Source organism: Pelophylax lessonae, assembly GCF_965119305.1.
Source record: "Pelophylax lessonae genome assembly, chromosome: 3".
Taxonomy (NCBI): Eukaryota; Metazoa; Chordata; class Amphibia; order Anura; family Ranidae; genus Pelophylax; species Pelophylax lessonae.
Window position 1 is genome coordinate 117,298,187 of NC_138770.1, and position 18,819 is coordinate 117,317,005.

The 18,819-nt window shown below is 43.5% G+C and overlaps 1 protein-coding gene across 3 annotated transcripts in view; it reads left to right on the forward strand.

Annotated features, from left to right (window-relative positions):
- Window positions 1–18,819, forward strand: part of ITSN2 (intersectin 2) — a 392,176-nt gene that overhangs the window by 263,807 nt on the left and 109,550 nt on the right. For all 3 annotated transcript variants that reach the window (XM_082251747.1, XM_082251748.1, XM_082251746.1), the window contains one exon: window positions 2,935–2,999. In XM_082251747.1, coding sequence (XP_082107873.1) covers window positions 2,935–2,999 — 65 coding nt within the window. The remainder of the gene's footprint in view (window positions 1–2,934; window positions 3,000–18,819) is intronic.

Consider the following 18,819-nt stretch of genomic DNA (forward strand, 5'->3'; position numbering starts at 1 on the left):
GTGTACTCAAGGAGCCCCTGTCAGTGGTCTATGGCCCACATGTTGGACATTTTGTGTTTTATTCTAACTTCAGGCTAAGACACACCCCTGCCAGAGTGCTTTTTCTATTAATCATTCCAATTTCAGAGCTTCTTATGTGGCTATTTTATAGGATTTTAAACAATGGTGTAGCATAGTGTTAGCAACTAGTAAGGCTTAGGACCCAATCAGAGAGGGTTGAGTACTGCACTATGTGGATTGTAAGCTAGGGATCACCAGAATGTTTTGGAAGACTCAAGAGTTGCTTTTTGGTGTGTGGTATTCCGCCATATTGTTAGGATTATTTTAAACTGGTTGTTACCCACTTATACAACTTTAAGTAATCCTCTGTGTACCCTGATTACAAGTGCTCCTGTCTGTTGTGCTTTATTAAAAAAAAAAAATGCTGCATTTACTATGTTTAAGAGTGGCTCCCGGTGATCACGTGACCGGCCAGCTCTCTCCTCTCCCCGTCTGACAGATGCAGGGGGCAGGGCTGAGATTCTCCTACTGTCTTACAATCACTGTGCTGTATAACATGCTTTAAGGGAGCAGGATCTTTTTTTTGTTTTTGGGGCTTACAAACGCTTTAAGGATATGAACCTCAATGGGTGAAAAAGGCTGTCGTTGCTGATCTTTTTCTAAATATGCCAGCTGTGTTGCTTTCCTGCTGACCCACTGGCTTCAGTGCTTTGAGGTACCGATCTAGTAGAAGTAATCTATTATGAAATTCAAAAACAAGTCTGAATTCCCCATCTGTATACTTTTTCCAGGTCCGAAGTTCAAAGTACATACAGTATCTCTCAAAAGTAAGTACACCCCTCACATTTTTATTTATTTCAGGTACTTATATAGCCCTGTCAATTTACGCAGCGCTTTTACGTATACATTGTACATTCACATCAGTCCCTGCCCTCAAGGAGCTTACAATCTAAGGTCCCTAACTCACATACATACACAGTAGGGCCAATTTTTTTATACAGGATCCAATTAACCTACCAGCATGTCTTTGGAGTGTGGGAGGAAACCTGAGTACCCGGAGGAAACCCACGCAGGCACAGGGAGAACATGCAAACTCCAGACAGGTAGTGTCTTGGTTGGGATTCGAACCAGCAACCCTCTTACTGCTAGGTGAAAGTGCTAACCACTACACCACTGTGCTGCCCGACAGAAATAGGAGGTCCTGTCGAAGTCCTATTGGAGGAAACGCATCAGCAAGGAGGCTTGTCACATAAGTCACTCGCGGTCCGTGCTGCAGCCGGACGCGAGTACCCTAGGAGATCCTGTCTGCTGTATATCATTTCTATCATTTCTGAATAAAAGTTTAAAAGGTAATACACTATCAGCTACCGTTTATTTACATGTCTCTACTGTGGAGGAACATCTGAAAGTTCCATCTGAGGTTACATCTTTGGAAGCCGCTACGCCCGGTCTGATTGGGAAGGGAGCGGAGCACCTCCCCACATATGAGTATTTCAGAGCCCACATATCATTTATATCTGGTAAGAGGCTAGAGTGACCTTTTGCACCGATTGGTGAAGAGCACAGAGTTTGCGGTTGTAGTCACAAGAAGAGTGTTTTTTTGGAAATTATTTATTGCACTTACCTCTCATCCGCCGGGTAAGGAGGAAATCCACAAGGTGGTGGGATTTCACATTTATCAATTTGGATAGCACTTGTTTGATTTCTGCACCTTGATCTCGTATCTTCACATCATCACAAATTGGAAGATTCACATTTATTTTGGACTGTTGGACTTTGTTTTATGCATGAGATTCAAGTTTATTTGAAAACATCACTTATAGGTCATATTTTTTGATGTCATTTTGATTTAGCGCACCAATTTATTTTACACAATGTACTGTGACATACTGAAGCAGAGCATGATCCCCTCCCTTCGGAGACTGAGCGGCAGGGCAGTATTCCAACATAACCACCCCAAACACACCTCCAAGACGACCACTGCCTTGCTAAAGAAGCTGAGGATAGAAGTGATGGACTGGCCAAGCATGTCTCCAGACCTAAACCCTATTGAGCATCTGTGAAACATCCTCAAATGAAAGGTGGAGGAGCACAAAGTTTCTAACATCCACCAGCTCCGTTATGGTAGAGTTCTCCAGAGGCAATCTGTGAAGCGCTGGTAAACTCCATGGCCGAGAGGGTTAGGGCAGTGCTGGAAAATAATGGTGGCCACACAAAATATTTACACTTTGGTCCCAATTTGGACATTTTGACTTAGGGGTGTACTAACTTTTGTTGCCAGCAGTTTAGACATTAATGGCTGTGTGTTGAGTTATTCTGAGGGGACAGCAAATTTACACTGTTATACAAGCTGTACACTCACTACTTTACATTGAAGCAAAGTGTCATTTCTTCAGTGCTGTTACAAGAAAAGATATAATAAAATATTTACAAAAATGTGAGGGGTGTACTTACGTTTGTGAGATACTGTATGCATAGTACATACAAGCTTTACATAAAAGCCGCCAGCTGTCATTTTAAGGAAAGCCCAGCAATCCCAAACTCCATAGCTTGGTGGTGATCACTTCTGCCTTGCACCACTGGTGTCATCCGTTTCAGTCTAGGTGAGGACCCTACCTGCATGTCTTCCCTGTGCTTACGTGGGTTTCCCCCAGGTACTCTAGTTCCTCCCACACTTCAAAAACATGCTCTTGGGTTAATTGGCTCCTGTTCAGTCTGACCCTAGTATGGGTGCTCGTATATGTGTTCATGTGAGATGGGAACTTTAAATTGTATATGCAGGCAGGGATTGATAAGAATGTACAGCTTGTAAAGCACTGTATTGTCATAGCTATATTAAAAAAAAAAAAAACCTGTTACAGGTTCACTTGAAAGAAGGGACGTTTTGCTAATATTTGTCACTGGTCTATCATCCACCTGCTTTTTCTATTACAGACCCGAACCTTTGTATGCTGCTGTTAAGAAGAAACCAGCAACCCCTTCATATACCTCTGCAGAAGGTAAGGCACCTTAGTGGATGGTTAATGTAGTGCAAAAGGTCTAAAACCTAACATGGAACAGTTATACAATCTCTTCTTTAGACCATTGGGTTATGCTCCTCCAATCAGGAATAGGACCCTAGGCAGGAAAAAGCTTTGCCACGTCTGTGGCGGCTGTCCCTGCTGGCTTAACCCCACACACTCTGCTACAGCATCTAGTTTTTTCTGCCTAGTTTAGGAATAGGACCTAGTTCCCTGCTGGGACTTCGGTCTTGGCTATTAATAGGGAAATTTGTTTTTTTGTGATTTTTATTTTTTTATTTTCACTAGTTAGAATTCCTGGGGAGCTACAAGCTGTGGTTTCGGACTGGATATTCTAGATCCTTATGGTCTCCCAGCCTAGCCAATGAGCGTGAGCAGGTTATAATCCAGAACTAGGCCTCGCCACAACAGAGCCCCGATGGATGGGGATGAGCCTGCGAGTGGACAAGTCTCGCTGGGATGCGATCGACCTGAGTCGCACCATACCCCCTGACTGGTAGCACCCCCATCCCGGGTGGGAGGTGGACTGTTCGGAGTGGCGCCCACCTGGTATCGTGAGTAATACTGTCCCCCAATCCTCTGGCGGTCTCAGGGTGGACATGGGCCCTCTCCCTGGAATAGTCGGACCCTCTGGGCTCCCTTGGATCCCCTGGCGTCTGGGATATTATGCCTACCCCCTCAAGTCTTTTCCCCTACCCATAGCAGGTCCTACCTCCGGTGGGCGGAAATATTGCGGCCGCGGCAGCGTTTTTTTGTGGGAGTGGCTTTGTCCTGGTTGGGTCTCTTCCTAGCGATTTTCCGATGCCTCTTGTCTTGGACTCCCTCTGGGGGCCGGGAGACCGAATGGCGCGCCGCGGGGGCCGCCATTTTGCTGTAGATTCATGCTTTCTATTCTCCCATTGGAATGCATGGGCAGCCATTTATTGTTAGTTCCCAATAGGAATGCATGGGGCGGCCGTTTTTTTTGTAGTCCTCGATCGCTGGACAGGTAAAAGGCATGACACACAAAATTTCCTTTTGAGAACGTTCGGGAGATTTTTCTACTTTCATTGTCTCAGGTGGTTGCCTTTTTGGTGGCTATCACTTCTGCCCACAGAGTATCTGAATTGGCGGTGTTGTCTTGCCGCTCGCCTTATTTGGTGGTCCACAGAGATCAAGTGGTACTTCGACCAAATCAGTTTTTTCCTTCCTAAGGTGGTTTCTGATTTTCATTTGAAGGAAGACATTGTGCTGCCTTCACTCTGTCCCAAGCCCAAGCATCCCAAGGCAATTGCCTTGCATTCTTTGGATGTGGTTCAGGCGATCGGTTTACCTGGGAGCCACTTTTAGTCTTTTAGAAAATCACATGCTCTTTTTGTCCTTACTGAGGGACCTCGTAAAGGTTTGGCTGCGTCTGCTGCGACTTTATCCAGATGGATCAGGCAGACGGTTGTTCAGGCTGATTCACTGAAGGGTCAGGTTCCTCCTTTCCCAGTGAAGGCGCATTCTACTAGAGTGCTGAGTACCTCTTAGGCTTTTTGCCATCAGGCGTCAATGATGCAAGTTTGCAAGGCGGCGTCTTGGTCGTTTGTGCATACGTTCACGAAATTCTACAAAGTTGATGTGTTGGCATCTTTGGATGCCTCCTTTGGCCGCAAGGTTTTGCAGGCTGCTGTTTAACCACCTCAATACTGGGCACTTTCACCCCCTTCCTTCTCAGACCAATTTTTAGCTTTCGGTGCTCTCGCACTTTGAATGACAATTACTCAGTCATACTACACTGTACCCAAATGAAATTTGTATCATTTTGTTTGCACAAATAGAGCTTTCTTTTGGTTGTATTTTTTCACCACCGGGTTTTTTATTTTTTGCGATATAAGCGAAAAAATAACGAACATTTTGAAAAAAAAAAAAAATATTTTCTACTTTTTTATAAAAGAAAACCAATAAAATCAAATTTTGTCATAAAAATAGGCCAGAATGTATTCTGCTACATGTCTTTGGTAAAAAAAAAATCCCAATAAGTGTATGATAATAGGTTTGTGTGAAAGGTATAGAGCCTACAAGCTAGGCTATGTATCATTGAAAATTGATCAATCCTGACGTACGAACTACCTATCTCATTTCTTGAGGCCCTAAAATGTCAAGACAGTACAAATACCCCCCAAATCACCCCTTTTTGTACCCCTTTTTGTAAAGATGACAGTCCCAAGGTATTTAGTAAGAGGCATAGTGAGTTTTTTGAAGTTGCAATTTTTTTTTGCCCACAATAGTTTGGGTAATGAAAACATTTTTTTCCCTACAAAATTGTTGTATTAACAAGTTATTTCTTTCAAATGGCATAGATAAACTTTGTTTAATCTAAAAAAAAAAAAAAAAAAAATTACACCCCAAAATATATTCTGCTACTTCTGAGTATGGTGATACCACATGTGTGGGACTTATCCACAGCCTGGCCACATACAGAGGCCCAAAATGCAGGGAGCACCGTCAGGAAATGAAATGTGTAATTTATGCTCCTAGAACACCTGAGTACCTATCACATTTTTGAAGGCCCTGGAGCACCAAGACAATGGAATTACCAAAAAAATGACACCATTTTGTAAAGAAAACACTCCAACATATATTCTACAGGGCGTAATGAGTCTTTTGAACATGTCATTATTTTCCACAAGTTTATGGAAAACGTTGAAAGAAAATGAAAACTTCGTTTTTTTTTTTTTTTACACAAAGTTGTCAATTTATAAGATATTTATAACATACTAGCATGTACATAGAAAACATGACACCCCAAAATGCATTCTGCTACTCATCCTGAGTATGGCGATACCACATGTGTGAGACATTTACGTAGCCCGGCCACATACATAGGTCCAACATGCAGGAAGCATTGTCAGACGTTCTAGGAGCATAAATTACAGTACCTATCACATTTTTGAAGGCCCTGGATCATTTTTTAGCCACGTAGACAGATGTGTGCAAATGATTCTTGGGACAGATGTGTGACAGATGTTGATCACTGGGATGACAGATGTGGCAGATAATGTGTGACAGATGATCATGGAAAAATGTGTCAGATGATCATGGACAGATGTGCCAGATGTTGATCACTGGGATGAAAGATGTGGTAGATGTGCGCCGGATGATCACGGACAGAAGTGACAGATGTGCGCCAGAAGTGGCAGATGATCACGGCTAGATGTGGGCCAGATGTGCACCAGATGATCACGGACAGATGTTCCAGATGTGCACCATATGATCGCAGCCAGATGTGACAAATGATGTGTACCAGATCAAGGACTGATGTGCGGCAGAGGATCACGGACAGATGTGTCAGATGATGTGCGCACCAGTTGATAAGACAGATGTGGAAGATGTTTACTGGGATAAAATATTTTATTGGGACATGTGTTTTTACTGCAGGACACTGGGGACAGCAATCCGATCCACTTCCCCTCTGACAGAGGCTGTCAGTGAGGAGAGCAGATCTTAGCTGGCAGCCAGGGATCAGTTTGTATACAGCACTTTTTCTGCTTTTTTTTACTCACTGGTTACCCAGATAAGTGAGTAAAAAGCAGTAAAAATGCTGTATACTCACTGATCCCTGGCTGGCAGCTGAGATCTGCTCTCCTTCTCCTCACTGACAGCCTCTGTCAGAGGAGAAGCAAAGCCGATCACCGTTAGAACGGCTTTGTTGGCATCACATGACAGCTGTGATTGGACACAGCCGTCATGTGATCAGGAGGGCCAATCAGAGAGCCCTTCTGCCGAGCGGAGATGCTCTGTGTCCTAGGGACACAGACACATCGGGATCGTGCTGCTGCGCGTGCATGCAGCGGCGCGATCGCCCTCCTTCTGAAGGACGTTCCGGAACGTCCACTCAGGAGGAAGCTCCCACCTGGTCGTATATGCAGCCGGGTGGGAGGTGGTTAACCACTTGCCGACTGCCGTCAGTATATTTACTTGGGCAGTCAGCCCCTCACAGGCAAAGCGACGTAGGACCACGACGCTAGCCTGTGAGGCTCTAGGGAGTGAGTGCTCGCTCACGGACCACCCTGCGAGTGTGCCCGGCGGACCCGATGTCGTGATTGTCCGTTACAGCGGGAGAAAGGCAGGCGGCTAATGTAAACAAAGCCGCCTGTCATTCTCCCCTGTGTAAGAATTGAGATCATACGGTTCTGCTATGTAGGACCGTTGATCTCTGTTCTTACACCTCAAGCTACATCCAATCACAGTTAGAAGCACGCCCCTAGGGACACACTTAACCCCTCCTTCTCAAATAAAGTTAACTCCTTCCCTGCCAGTGTCATTTTTACAGTAACAGTGCATATGTATAGCACTGATTACTGTAGTAATGTCACTGGTAACCCCAAAAGTGTAAAAAATCTTTCCCTTAGTTAGTAAACGCAATAACTTTTGCGCAAACCAATCAAAATACGCCTTTTGCGATTTTTTTTTTTTTTTTTTTTTTTTTTTTTTTACCAAACATATGTAGCATAAAACAAATTGGCCTAAAATGTTAAATTTTGATTTTTACATTTTTTTTTTTTTTGGAATTTCATATAAAAAAATTTGAAAAATATTGTTATTTTTGCAAAATTGACGCTGTTTTTTTGTTTATAGCGCATGATCAAAAAATCGCACAGGTGATCAAATACCACCAAAAGAAAGCTCTGTTTGTGGGAAAAAAAAGATTGATGATGGAGAACTGGATTTTTGTACTTACCGTAAAATCGTTTTCACTGAAGTTCATTGACAGACGCAGCACCCTCCCCTCTGCTTCTGAGTGAATGTTTTTTTTTTTTTTTTTGTCTTCTAAAGACTGCTTGCAATGAAAGTAGATGCTGTAGCAGAGTGTATGGGGTTATGCCTGCAGGGACATCCCCCATAGGCGTGGTAAAGCTTTTTCCTGCCTAGTGTCCTATTCCTGATTGGAGGAGCATAACCCAATGGTCTAAAGAAGATATGGAGCTGCGTCTGTTGATGAACTTCTGAGAAAAGGATTTTACGGTAAGTACAAAATTCCAGTTTTTTATTGTTACCGGAAAAACCTTTTCTCTGAGGTTCACTGACGGACGCAGCACCCGCCCCTCGGTTGGGTTGAGTTATGTGTTCTTCTGACACTGCTTGTTACAAACTGAAATCCTATCGTAGGAAGTGATGGTATACCCCCTGGGACTTCTTCAGGGGCGTAACCAAAAAGGTTTCCACCTAGTCCTACTCCTAGAGAGAGCAGCATAAAGCTCAATGGTCTAGAAGACATGGAGCCTTGTCCATCAGTTAACCTCAGAGAAAAGGATTTTATGGTAAGACAAAAATCCAGTTATTTCCATCCCACCTTTCCTTGGTGATGTTATTTACGCATGTACCTCAACACTTGCCTTGCTACCAATAGCCTTTAATCTAAACTGAGGCATATTTATTACTAACCAACATGATATTTATTGTAAATTCATGTTATTATGTAGTGTTCCAGGGAAAATTAGAGTGGTGGGAGGTGGACGTGTAGCCAAAAGTAACCAGATTCTAGTTTTCATTTTTCTAGATGATAAAAGAAAATTAAACCCAGCATCTGGCTGCCATTGGCAGAAGCTTTAGGGCTCGCGTAGACAGGTATTGTTGTCAAGCGCTGCCTTTTGCATTCAAATGCATCGCAGCTTTAATGCAAGTGTTTAAATGCACACAAATTCTGCATTTGCCCTGCTTCAGATCAAACACATCCTAAGATCTGTCACCCGCAGGAAAACCCAACCTGCCAACCCATATACCCATCTGCTGACATGTTTGACAAAGTGGCAAAAACGCACACCATTGTAGATATCTGAGCCTCAGATATTTTTACTCTGTTAAAAGGCTTTGTTTACCTAAAATTAAAAATTTAGTTTTTCCTATATGCTGAAAAGGTAAATCACCTAACCGCTTATTACACCTTTTGTTGATTCTAGTGGTGTGATATCTGTGCTTGTATTTCCATAGTCTGCACACTTGTCATGGCTTTTAAAATGGGCCCCACTTTTCCTCCTTCGAGTTTAATTCATACTGTGGAGAATGCAGCCGGGGTAGTGAGAGCACCCAAAGCTGGTTGGGAGCATGCAACCCTTCTCTCTGGGTGAAAACAAAGCTATGAACTGGGGCAGAGAACTGTTAAATAAATAAATGAAAACAGGTTCTTCATGTTCCACCTGTAACTGAAACATCACTTCTAGGTTGAATTGTCTTTTAACTGGCCTTGAGTAGCATTTCTCAAGTCAGAAATTAAAGCAGAATTTTACCCATAACCACTTGATAAAAAATAGTGTTCTTTAGCAAGGAACATACATTCAACATTAACCACTTAAGCCCCGGAGGATTTGGCTGCTAAAGGTCCAGACCCCTTTTTTCAACTTGGCACTTCGTGACTTTAACTGATAATTGCGCGGTCATGCAATGCAGTACCTAAACGAAATTTACGTCCTTTTTTTCCCACAAACAGAGCTTTCTTTTGGTGGTATTTGATCACCTCTGCGCTTTTTATTTTTTGCGATATTAATAAAAAAAGAGCGAAAATTTTGCAAAAAAATGACATTTTCAACTTTGTCTTTTAAAAAATATCCAATATACTCAATTTATGTCATTTTTTTTGGCCAAAATATATTTAGCTACATGTCTTTGACAAAAAAAAAATCAATGAGCGTATTTTTATTGGTTTGCGCAAAAGTTATAGCGTCTACAAACTATGGTGTAAATACTGAAATTTACGAAGCTTTAATTTCTGACTGCCTATCTCATTTCATGAAGTGCTAAAATGGCGGGGCAGTACAAAACCCCCCCAAACTACCACTTTTTGGAAAGTAGACATCCTAAGGAATGTTCTGAGGGGCATGTTGAGCTCATTGAATATTTTATTTTTTTGTCACAGGTGTTTGAAAAATGACAAAAATAATTTTTTTTTTTTTTTTTTACACAAAGTTGTCATTGAAATGATATATTGCTCACACATGCCATGGGTATATGTGTAATTACACCCCAAAATATATTCTGCTGCTTCTCCTGAGTACAGGGATACCACATATGTGAGACTTTTTGGGAGCGTAGCTGTGTACGGGAGCCGGAAAACAAATCACCACCATCAGAATTTCAAAGGGCGTACATTTTTCATTGCATTTTCTCACTACCTATAACGGTTTTGGAGGCCCTGAAATGTCAAGATACCACAAAACCCCCCCAAATGACCCCATTTTGGAAAGTAGACACCCCAAGCTGTTTGCTGAGAGGCATGTGAGTCCATGGAATATTTTATATTTTGCCACAAGTTTCGGGAAAATTACAATTTTTTTTTTTAATTTTTTTTTTTTACACAACGTTGTCACTAAAAGATAAATTTCTCACACATGACATGGGTATATGTGGAATGACACCCCAAAATACATTCTGCCACTTCTCCTGAGTATGGGGATGCCCCATGTGTGAGACTTTTTGGGAGCCTAGCTGTGTACAGGACCGCGAAAACCAATCAACACTCTCAGGTTTTCTAATGGCGTAAATTGTTCATGTCACCTCTGCACTACCTGTCGCAGTTTCGGAGGCCCTAAAATTCCAAAATAGCACAAAACCCCCCCAAATGACCCCATTTTGCAAAGTAGACACCCCAAGCTATTTGCTGAGAGGCATGGTGAGTCCATGGAATATTTTATATTTTGCCACAAGTTCCGGGAAATATATATATATATATATATATTTTTTTTTTTTTTACACAAAGTTGTCAGTAAATGATATATTGCTCACACATGCCATGGGTATATGTGAAATGACACCCCAAAATACATTCTGCTGCTTCTCCTGAGTACAAGGATACCCCATGTGTAAGACTTTTTTGCAGTCTAGCCGCGTACAGGACCCGGAAAACCAATCTGCACCTTCTGGCTTTCTAAGGGCGTAAATTGTTGATCTCACTCCTTACTACCTATCACACTTTTGAAGTCCATAAAAGGCCAAGATGGCACAAAACCCCCCCAAATGACCCCATTTTGCAAAGTAGACACTCCAATCTATTTGCTGAGAGGCATGGTGAGTATTTTGCAGCTCTCATTTTTTTTGGAAAATGAAGAAAAAACAGGAAAATGCATTTTTTTTCCTCTTTTTTCAATTTCCAAAACTTTGTGACAAAAAGTGAGATCTGCAAAACACTCAACATGCCTCTCTGCAAATAGCTCAGGGTGTCTACTTTCCAAAATGGGGTCATTTGGGGGGGTTTTGTGCTATCTTGGAATTTTAGGGCCTCCGAAACTGTGATAGGTAGTCAGGAGTGAAATCAACAATTTACGCCCTTGGAAAGCCTGAAAGTGGAGGTTGGTTTTCGGGGTCCTGTACTCGGCTAGACTGCAAAAAAGTCTCACACATGGGGTATCCCTGTACTCAGGAGAAGCAGCAGAATGTATATTGGGGTGTCATTTCACATATACCCGTGGCATGTGTGAGCAATATATCATTTACTGACAGCTTTGTGTAAAAAAAAAAAAAAAAATATATATATATATATATATTTCCCGGAACTTGTGGTAAAATATAAAATATTCCATGGACTCACCATGCCTCTCAGCAAACAGCTTGGGGTGTCTACTTTCCAAAATGGGGTCATTTGGGGGGGTTTTGTGCTATCTTAGAATTTTAGGGCCTCCGAAACTGTGATAGGTAGTCAGGAGTGAAATCAACAATTTACGCCCTTGGAAAGCCTGAAAGTGGAGGTTGGATTTCGGGGTCCTGTACTCGGCTAGACTGCAAAAAAGTCTCACACATGGGGTATCCCTGTACTCAGGAGAAGCAGCAGAATGTATATTGGGGTGTCATTTCACATATACCCATGGCATGTGTGAGCAATATATCATTTACTGACAGCTTTTTGTAAAAAAAAAAATATATATATATATATATATATTTCCCGGAACTTGTGGCAAAATATAAAATATTCCATGGACTCACCATGCCTCTCAGCAAACAGCTTGGGGTGTCTACTTTCCAAAATGGGGTCATTTGGGGGGGTTTTGTGCTATCTTGGAATTTTAGGGCCTCCGAAACTGTGATAGGTAGTCAGGAGTGAAATCAACAATTTACGCCTTTGGAAAGCCTGAAAGTGGGGACTGGTTTTCGGGGACCTGTACTCGGCTAGACTGCAAAAAAGTTTCACACATGGGGTATCCCTGTACTCAGGATAAGCAGCAGAATGTATTTTGGGGTGTCATTTCACATATACACATGGCATGTGTGAGCAATATATCATTTAGTGACAACTTTCTGTAAAAAAACAACAAAAAAAAAAGAAATAATAATTTTCCCGACACTTGTAGCAAAATATAAAATATTCCATGGACTCACCATGCCTCTCAGCAAATAGCTTTGGGTGTCTACTTTTCAAAAAGGGGTCATTTGGGGGGTGTTTGAACAGTCCCGGCATTTTACGCTCAATCTTAGCCACACATCACCCACTCTTCTAACCACTTGAAAACCAAGCCTTTTCTGTGCCTTTTTGTTTACATGAAAAAATATTTTTTTTTTACTAGAAAATTACTTTGAACCCCCAAACATTATATATTTCTTTAAAGCAGAGGCCCTATAGAATAAAATGGTGGATGTTGCAATTTTTTTTGTCACACGGTATTTGCGCACAGATTTTCCAAACGCAATTTTTGCGAAAAAAATACATTTTTTTTTAATTTATTGCACAAATACACTATATAATTCCAATTTGTTTGGTAAAATTTAAAAGATGATCTTATGCCGAGTTCATAGACACCTGACATGACATGCTTTAAAAATTGCGCACACCTGCGCAGCGGCAAAAACGTACGTACATTTTTAAAAACCTTTAAAAGTCTCTACAGGTTACCACTTTAGACTTACAGAGGAGGTCTACTGCAAGAATTACTGCACTCGATCTGGCGATCGCGGCGATACCTCACATGCATGCTGAAATTGCGGTTTACATATGACACTAGACCAACGCGTGCGTGTGCCATTGCGCGCAAGCACGGGGGAAAGGGGGCGGAGCTCGATTTCTTTTTTTTTTTTTTTTTTTTTTTTTTGCTCTTTTATGTTATTTTGACACCTTTCCTTTAATTTTTTTTTTTTTTAAATCATTTTTATTGCTATCACAGTGAATTTAGATATCCCCTATGATAGCAATCGGTAGTGACAGGTACTCTTTTTTTTAAAAATTGGGGTCTTTTATACTCTAGATCTCTCCTCTGACCTTAATGCTTCTGACCACGCCAAAATTGGTGTGATAAAATACTTTCCCAATTTCCCAATGGCCCTGTTTATTTCTGGCGAAAAAGAAGTCATGAAATGCTCGTAGCCTCCGGCATCTTAGGCCATAGAGATGATTGGAGCCATTCTAATCTTCAATTAGCTCTATGGTTAGATAACTGAACCACCGGCTGCACTCTCGGGTTAACCGGTGGGACAGGAGAGCCCGAGAAAAACCACGGAAGGCTGCGGAAGGCGGCGGTGGGGGGGGGGGAGGCCCCTCCCACTGCATGTAAAAGCAGTCTAGCGGCCAATTACCTGCTAGGATTGCTTTTACATGTAAGCCGACCGCTGGCTGTAAAAAACGATACCAAGATGATGCCTAAATCTGCAGGCATCATCCTGGTATAACCACTCAAAGTCCAGCAACGTACCAGTACATTGCTAGTCCTTGTTTGGCATATAGGTTTTTTTTTTTTCATGCAGCCTGTGGGCTGAACGGAAAAAAAGAGAACCTATCAGAAATCAGCACAAGAATAATGCGTAGTATTACTCATCATTAACCGCCCAAACAACCACCCACTGAATTTAATGATGGGTATACACGGCACTATCCACGTATACCAAAATAGGATTTTAACTGCAGTGCTGAAATCAGAAAATCACCACAGCTGCTATCAGCAAAGGTATCCATATATGCTGAGCGCAAACACTGTTTGTGTCAGAATATATAAAATCAATGCGTGGTAGCCGACGAGTACCTGCAAGAGAAACAGGTCACAAAAGAATGAAAAAACAAAGTACATTAAAAAAAGTACATTAGGAAGAGTAGGACATATAAAATGACTGACAACAACAAAAGTTTTTGGATTCTCATCATTAACCGCCCAAACAACCACCCACTGAATTTAATGATGGGTATACACGGCGCTATCCACGTATACCAAAATAGGATTTTAACTGCAGTGCTGAAATCAGAAAATCACCACAGCTGCTATCAGCAAAGGTATCCATATATGCTGAGCGCAAACACTGTTTGTGTCAGAATATATAAAATCAATGCGTGGTAGCCGACAAGTACCTGCAAGAGAAACAGGTCACAAAAGAATGAAAAAACAAAGTACATTAAAAAAAAGTACATTAGGAAGAGTAGGACATATAAAATGACTGACAACAACAAAAGTTTTTGGATTCTCATCATTAACCGCCCAAACAACCACCCACTGAATTTAATGATGGGTATACACGGCGCTATCCACGTATACCAAAATAGGATTTTAACTGCAGTGCTGAAATCAGAAAATCACCACAGCTGCTATCAGCAAAGGTATCCATATATGCTGAGCGCAAACACTGTTTGTGTCAGAATATATAAAATCAATGCGTGGTAGCCGACGAGTACCTGCAGGAGAAACAGGTCACAAAAGAATGAAAAAACAAACAAAGGACATTTAAATGTATAGTAAGAAGAGTAGAAGGACATATAAAATGACTGACACAACAACAGTTTTTGGATCCTTTTATTTTTCTTTCTAACTGTTTCTTCATGTCTTGATTTGGGAGGGACTGCGATCTTCTGCGATCTTCTCTTCCAGCTTGGGTCTCTCAAAATGTCGATGGACATCCAACATCCTTCGAGACCCTGTGTTTGTGTGCCCTACACTGTGTCGTGCTGTACCCTACACTAAAACTCCACTAGTGTATGGTAGCGCTCAAAACATTCCCCGATGCAGAGACCAGGTTGGTCAGGACATTTGGGACAATAATAACGGGTGTCACGCCTAAATCCGCGCCTGCTACAGACACGACATCTTCTTTGGGGCCATCTTTGGGTAGGGGTACTCGGGAGGGCATAAGGAAAATGCCTCTCATGCAGCCGGCTCACTGCATCTGGAAGGGGAAGTTGGGCAGGCATGCCTCCTGGGTACAGGTAGGCAAGGATGATCTCTTCCTGGAATTCCCGGAAAGATCCAGTTCGTCCTGACGCCTTGTATAGGACAAAGGCGTTCAGCATCGCCAATTGGAATAAATAAACAGACACTTTTTTGTACCAGCGTCTGGCTTTACGGGCAACTAAATACGGCGCCAAAATCTGGTCGTTAAGGTCCACCCCTCCCATGTTAAGGTTATATTCGTGGACACAGAGGGGTTTCTCCACAACGCCAGTTGCCGTAGTGATTTGGATTGTCGTGTCTGCGTGAAGGGAGGACAGAACATAAACATCCCGTGTATCCTTCCACTTCACCGCAAGCAATTTGTCCGTTTTCAAGCAGGCTCTCGCCCCCCGACTAAGACGGGAATCTACAAGCCGTTGGGGGAAGCCCCGGCGATTAGGTCGCACGGTGCCACATGCGCCAATTTGTAATTCGAGCAGGTGACTAAATAGTGGCACGCTTGTATAAAAGTTGTCCACGTAGAAATGGTACCCCTTTCCGGATAAGGGTGACACCAAGTCCCAAACGATCTTACCGCTGCTCCCTATGTAGTCTGGGCAGTTGGGGGGCTCCACACAGCTATCTTTTCCCTCATAGACCCGGAAACTAACTGTATAGCCTGTGGCCCTGTCACACAATTTATACAGTTTGACCCCGTATCTGGCACGCTTGCTGGGGAGGTACTGTTTCATAGCAAGGCGGCCAGTAAATTTAATCAGGGACTCGTCAACGCAGACAACTTGTTCGGGGATAAACAAGGCTGCAAACCGCTGATTGAAGTGGTCTATGAGGGGCCGAATTTTGTGGAGCCGATCGTATGCAGGGTCTCCCCGAGGACGACAGATTTCATTGTCGCTGAAATGCATAAATCGCAGAATTTGCTCGTATCTCGCCCTGGACATGGAGGCAGAGTACATGCGCATATGGTGAAGTGGGCTAGTGGACCAATATAGCCGCAATTCACTCTGTTTAGTTATGCCCATGTGGAGGGAAAGGCCCAGAAAGATCTTAAATTCGGAAACCGTTAAAGGTTTCCAGCCGAATTGTCTGGCAAGGGGCGAATTTGGGTTGGCGGCGATAAATTGTTGAGCATATAAATTTGATTGATCCACAATAGATCTGAAAAGATCTTCCGTGAAGAACAGCTCATAAAAGTTCAGGGGCGTAAAACCAGCTGTCTCCACGTGGATTCCAGGTTGGGCGGTGAATGGGGGAAGTACTGGCGCTGTAGTATCAGTGGGTTGCCAATTAGGAAATGCCAGCGCATCAGGGAGGGCACTATGGGCTCTACGGGCCTGTCTTCGAATACGCGGTGGCTGCGGGCCACTACTTGTGCTAGCCACCGCACCAGCTTCAACTGCACTTAGGGGACTCGCCACGTCACCAGGTCTTACTGCAGTGCTGGTTGTACTAGGTCCAGGGTGTACTAGGCCGCTGGCGCTTGCCAGGTCGCCAGAAGGATGAGCGGCACTAGTACCCACACTCTGCTCCATACGAGCACCCTGCGATTCCTGCATCTCAACAACACCAGAATGGGGTCGGGTACGCCTGGGTCTAACAGGGACCCATCTGTCGTCGGAGCTATCTGTCAGGGAGCCGCTGCTGTCATTTGGTTCGTATACTGACCCTGATTCTGCCGGTGAGGCTTCCCCATCGCTCTCACCTGGCATGGTCATTATACTGTAAATAGCTTCATCACTGTACGAACGTTTAGACATTTTGGTAACTAAATTTACCCGTACAGTGATGCGACTCACAGGTAATAAAAGCACCTGGTTGTCGAAGACTATTTCAAGCGCTACCAAAAAAACTGCTAATGCTAGCAGGGATCAGGCCTGACTCTGCTAACACAGCGGTTTTGTGTCTTGTGTTTTTTTGTAAGTGACAGTAATCTGTTGATTACTACACTTACCTGGGTGAAAGGGTTAAACGCAGGTGCTGGCAGGAATCAGTGCTGATCGTGCAAACACTGCGTTTTGGGAACCCTAAACTATGGGGGCGCTAGTATAGCTCTGATCAGATCAGATATTGATCTGTTCAAACACTATACTAGAAATGGAAGTGTAGGTGCGTGCGTGTGTGTGTGGCAATCAAGGGGTTATTTCTAAACTATGCGCTGGGGATCTGGGGGGGGTGGCGGGGACCCTAAACCTCCTTTGGGAAAGAAACTAGCTAGCTAGCACAACCTCAAGTCACAATGACACCAATACAAAATACAGTAAAAACAGTATATTATGTGTGTATTAGTGCTAATGTGACAGAGGGTGTAGGGGTTAACGGGATGTGATCAGGGGGGGATCAGGGGTTTAAATCTTTATTGGAAGGGGCTGGCGGGTATCCTAAGGATAAAAGGAACGGTGGCAAGCGCTAAACCTGGTCACAAGTCACACTTATACAGGTATATAGAAAATGCTATATACTGTATACAGTGTGCGTTGTGGCAGGGGGTGTAGGGGTGATCAGGGGGGGATCAGGGGATTAAATCTTTATTGGGCGGGTGGCGGGGACCCTAAACCTGCTTGGGACACAAACTTAGTCGCCTGCGCTAATTCTGATCACAATCACACTAATACAAAAATACAAAAACACAGTATATTACGTTTGTATTAGTGCTGATGTGACAGAGGGTGTAGGGGTTAACTAGCGGTGATCAGGGGGGGATCAGGGGCTCAAATCTTTATTAGGGGGGGGTGGCGGGTAATTCAAGTGGAAAAGGGGGGGTCGCAAGCGCTAGACCTGACCACAAATCACACTTATACGGGTATATAGCAAAATGCTATATACTGTATACGGTGTGTGTTATGGCAGGGGGTGTAGGGGTGATCAGGGGGGGGTCAGTGGCTTAAATCTTTATTGGGCGGGTGGCGGGGACCCTAAACCTTCTTGGGACAGAAACTTAGTCGCCTGCGCTAATTCTGATCACAATGACACTAATACAAAAATACAATAACACCGTATATTGCGTTTGTATTAGTGCTGATGTGACAGAGGGTGTAGGGGTTAACGGCGGTGATCAGGGGGGGTTCAGGGGGGATCAGTGGGTTAAATCTTTATTAGGGGGGGGTGGGGGGTAATTTGAATGGAAAAGGGGGGGTCGCAAGGGCTACACCTGTTCACAAATCACACTTATACAGGTATATAGGTATATGCTATATGCTGTATATAGTGTGTGTTGTGTCAGGTGCTGTAGGGGTTAATTGGGGGGGCGATCGGGGGTGAAATGTGCCTATCTAGCTGTGTGTGATGTGCTTGGTGCAATTACTCACAGTAAGATGTGCTCTCCTCTCACGCTGGATCCGAAAAGACCGTTGGGAGGGGAGGGCACATCTCCTCTAAGCCTGTGTTTACATTTCACAGGCTTAGAGGGAGATCTGATTGGGCAGGACCGATCAACAGGTCCAGACCAAAAATGATTGGCCTGGACCTGATGACTGATCGGTTCTGAACCCAATCGAGTCATCGGCGGCGGCGGCGGGGCGCGGGAGCGCGCACAGGGCCGGCAAAAAGTGCTGACGTAGGCCTACGTCAGTTTGCCTGGCCGGGGCTGAGCGCCGACGTAGATCGTCGTGCGCCGGTCGTTAAGTGGTTAATAATTACACTACCAAAATTAGTGTTGTAAATTGTCTCCAGCATTGCTAAAGTTTCTTCTTGCCAGAGGCTGCCAT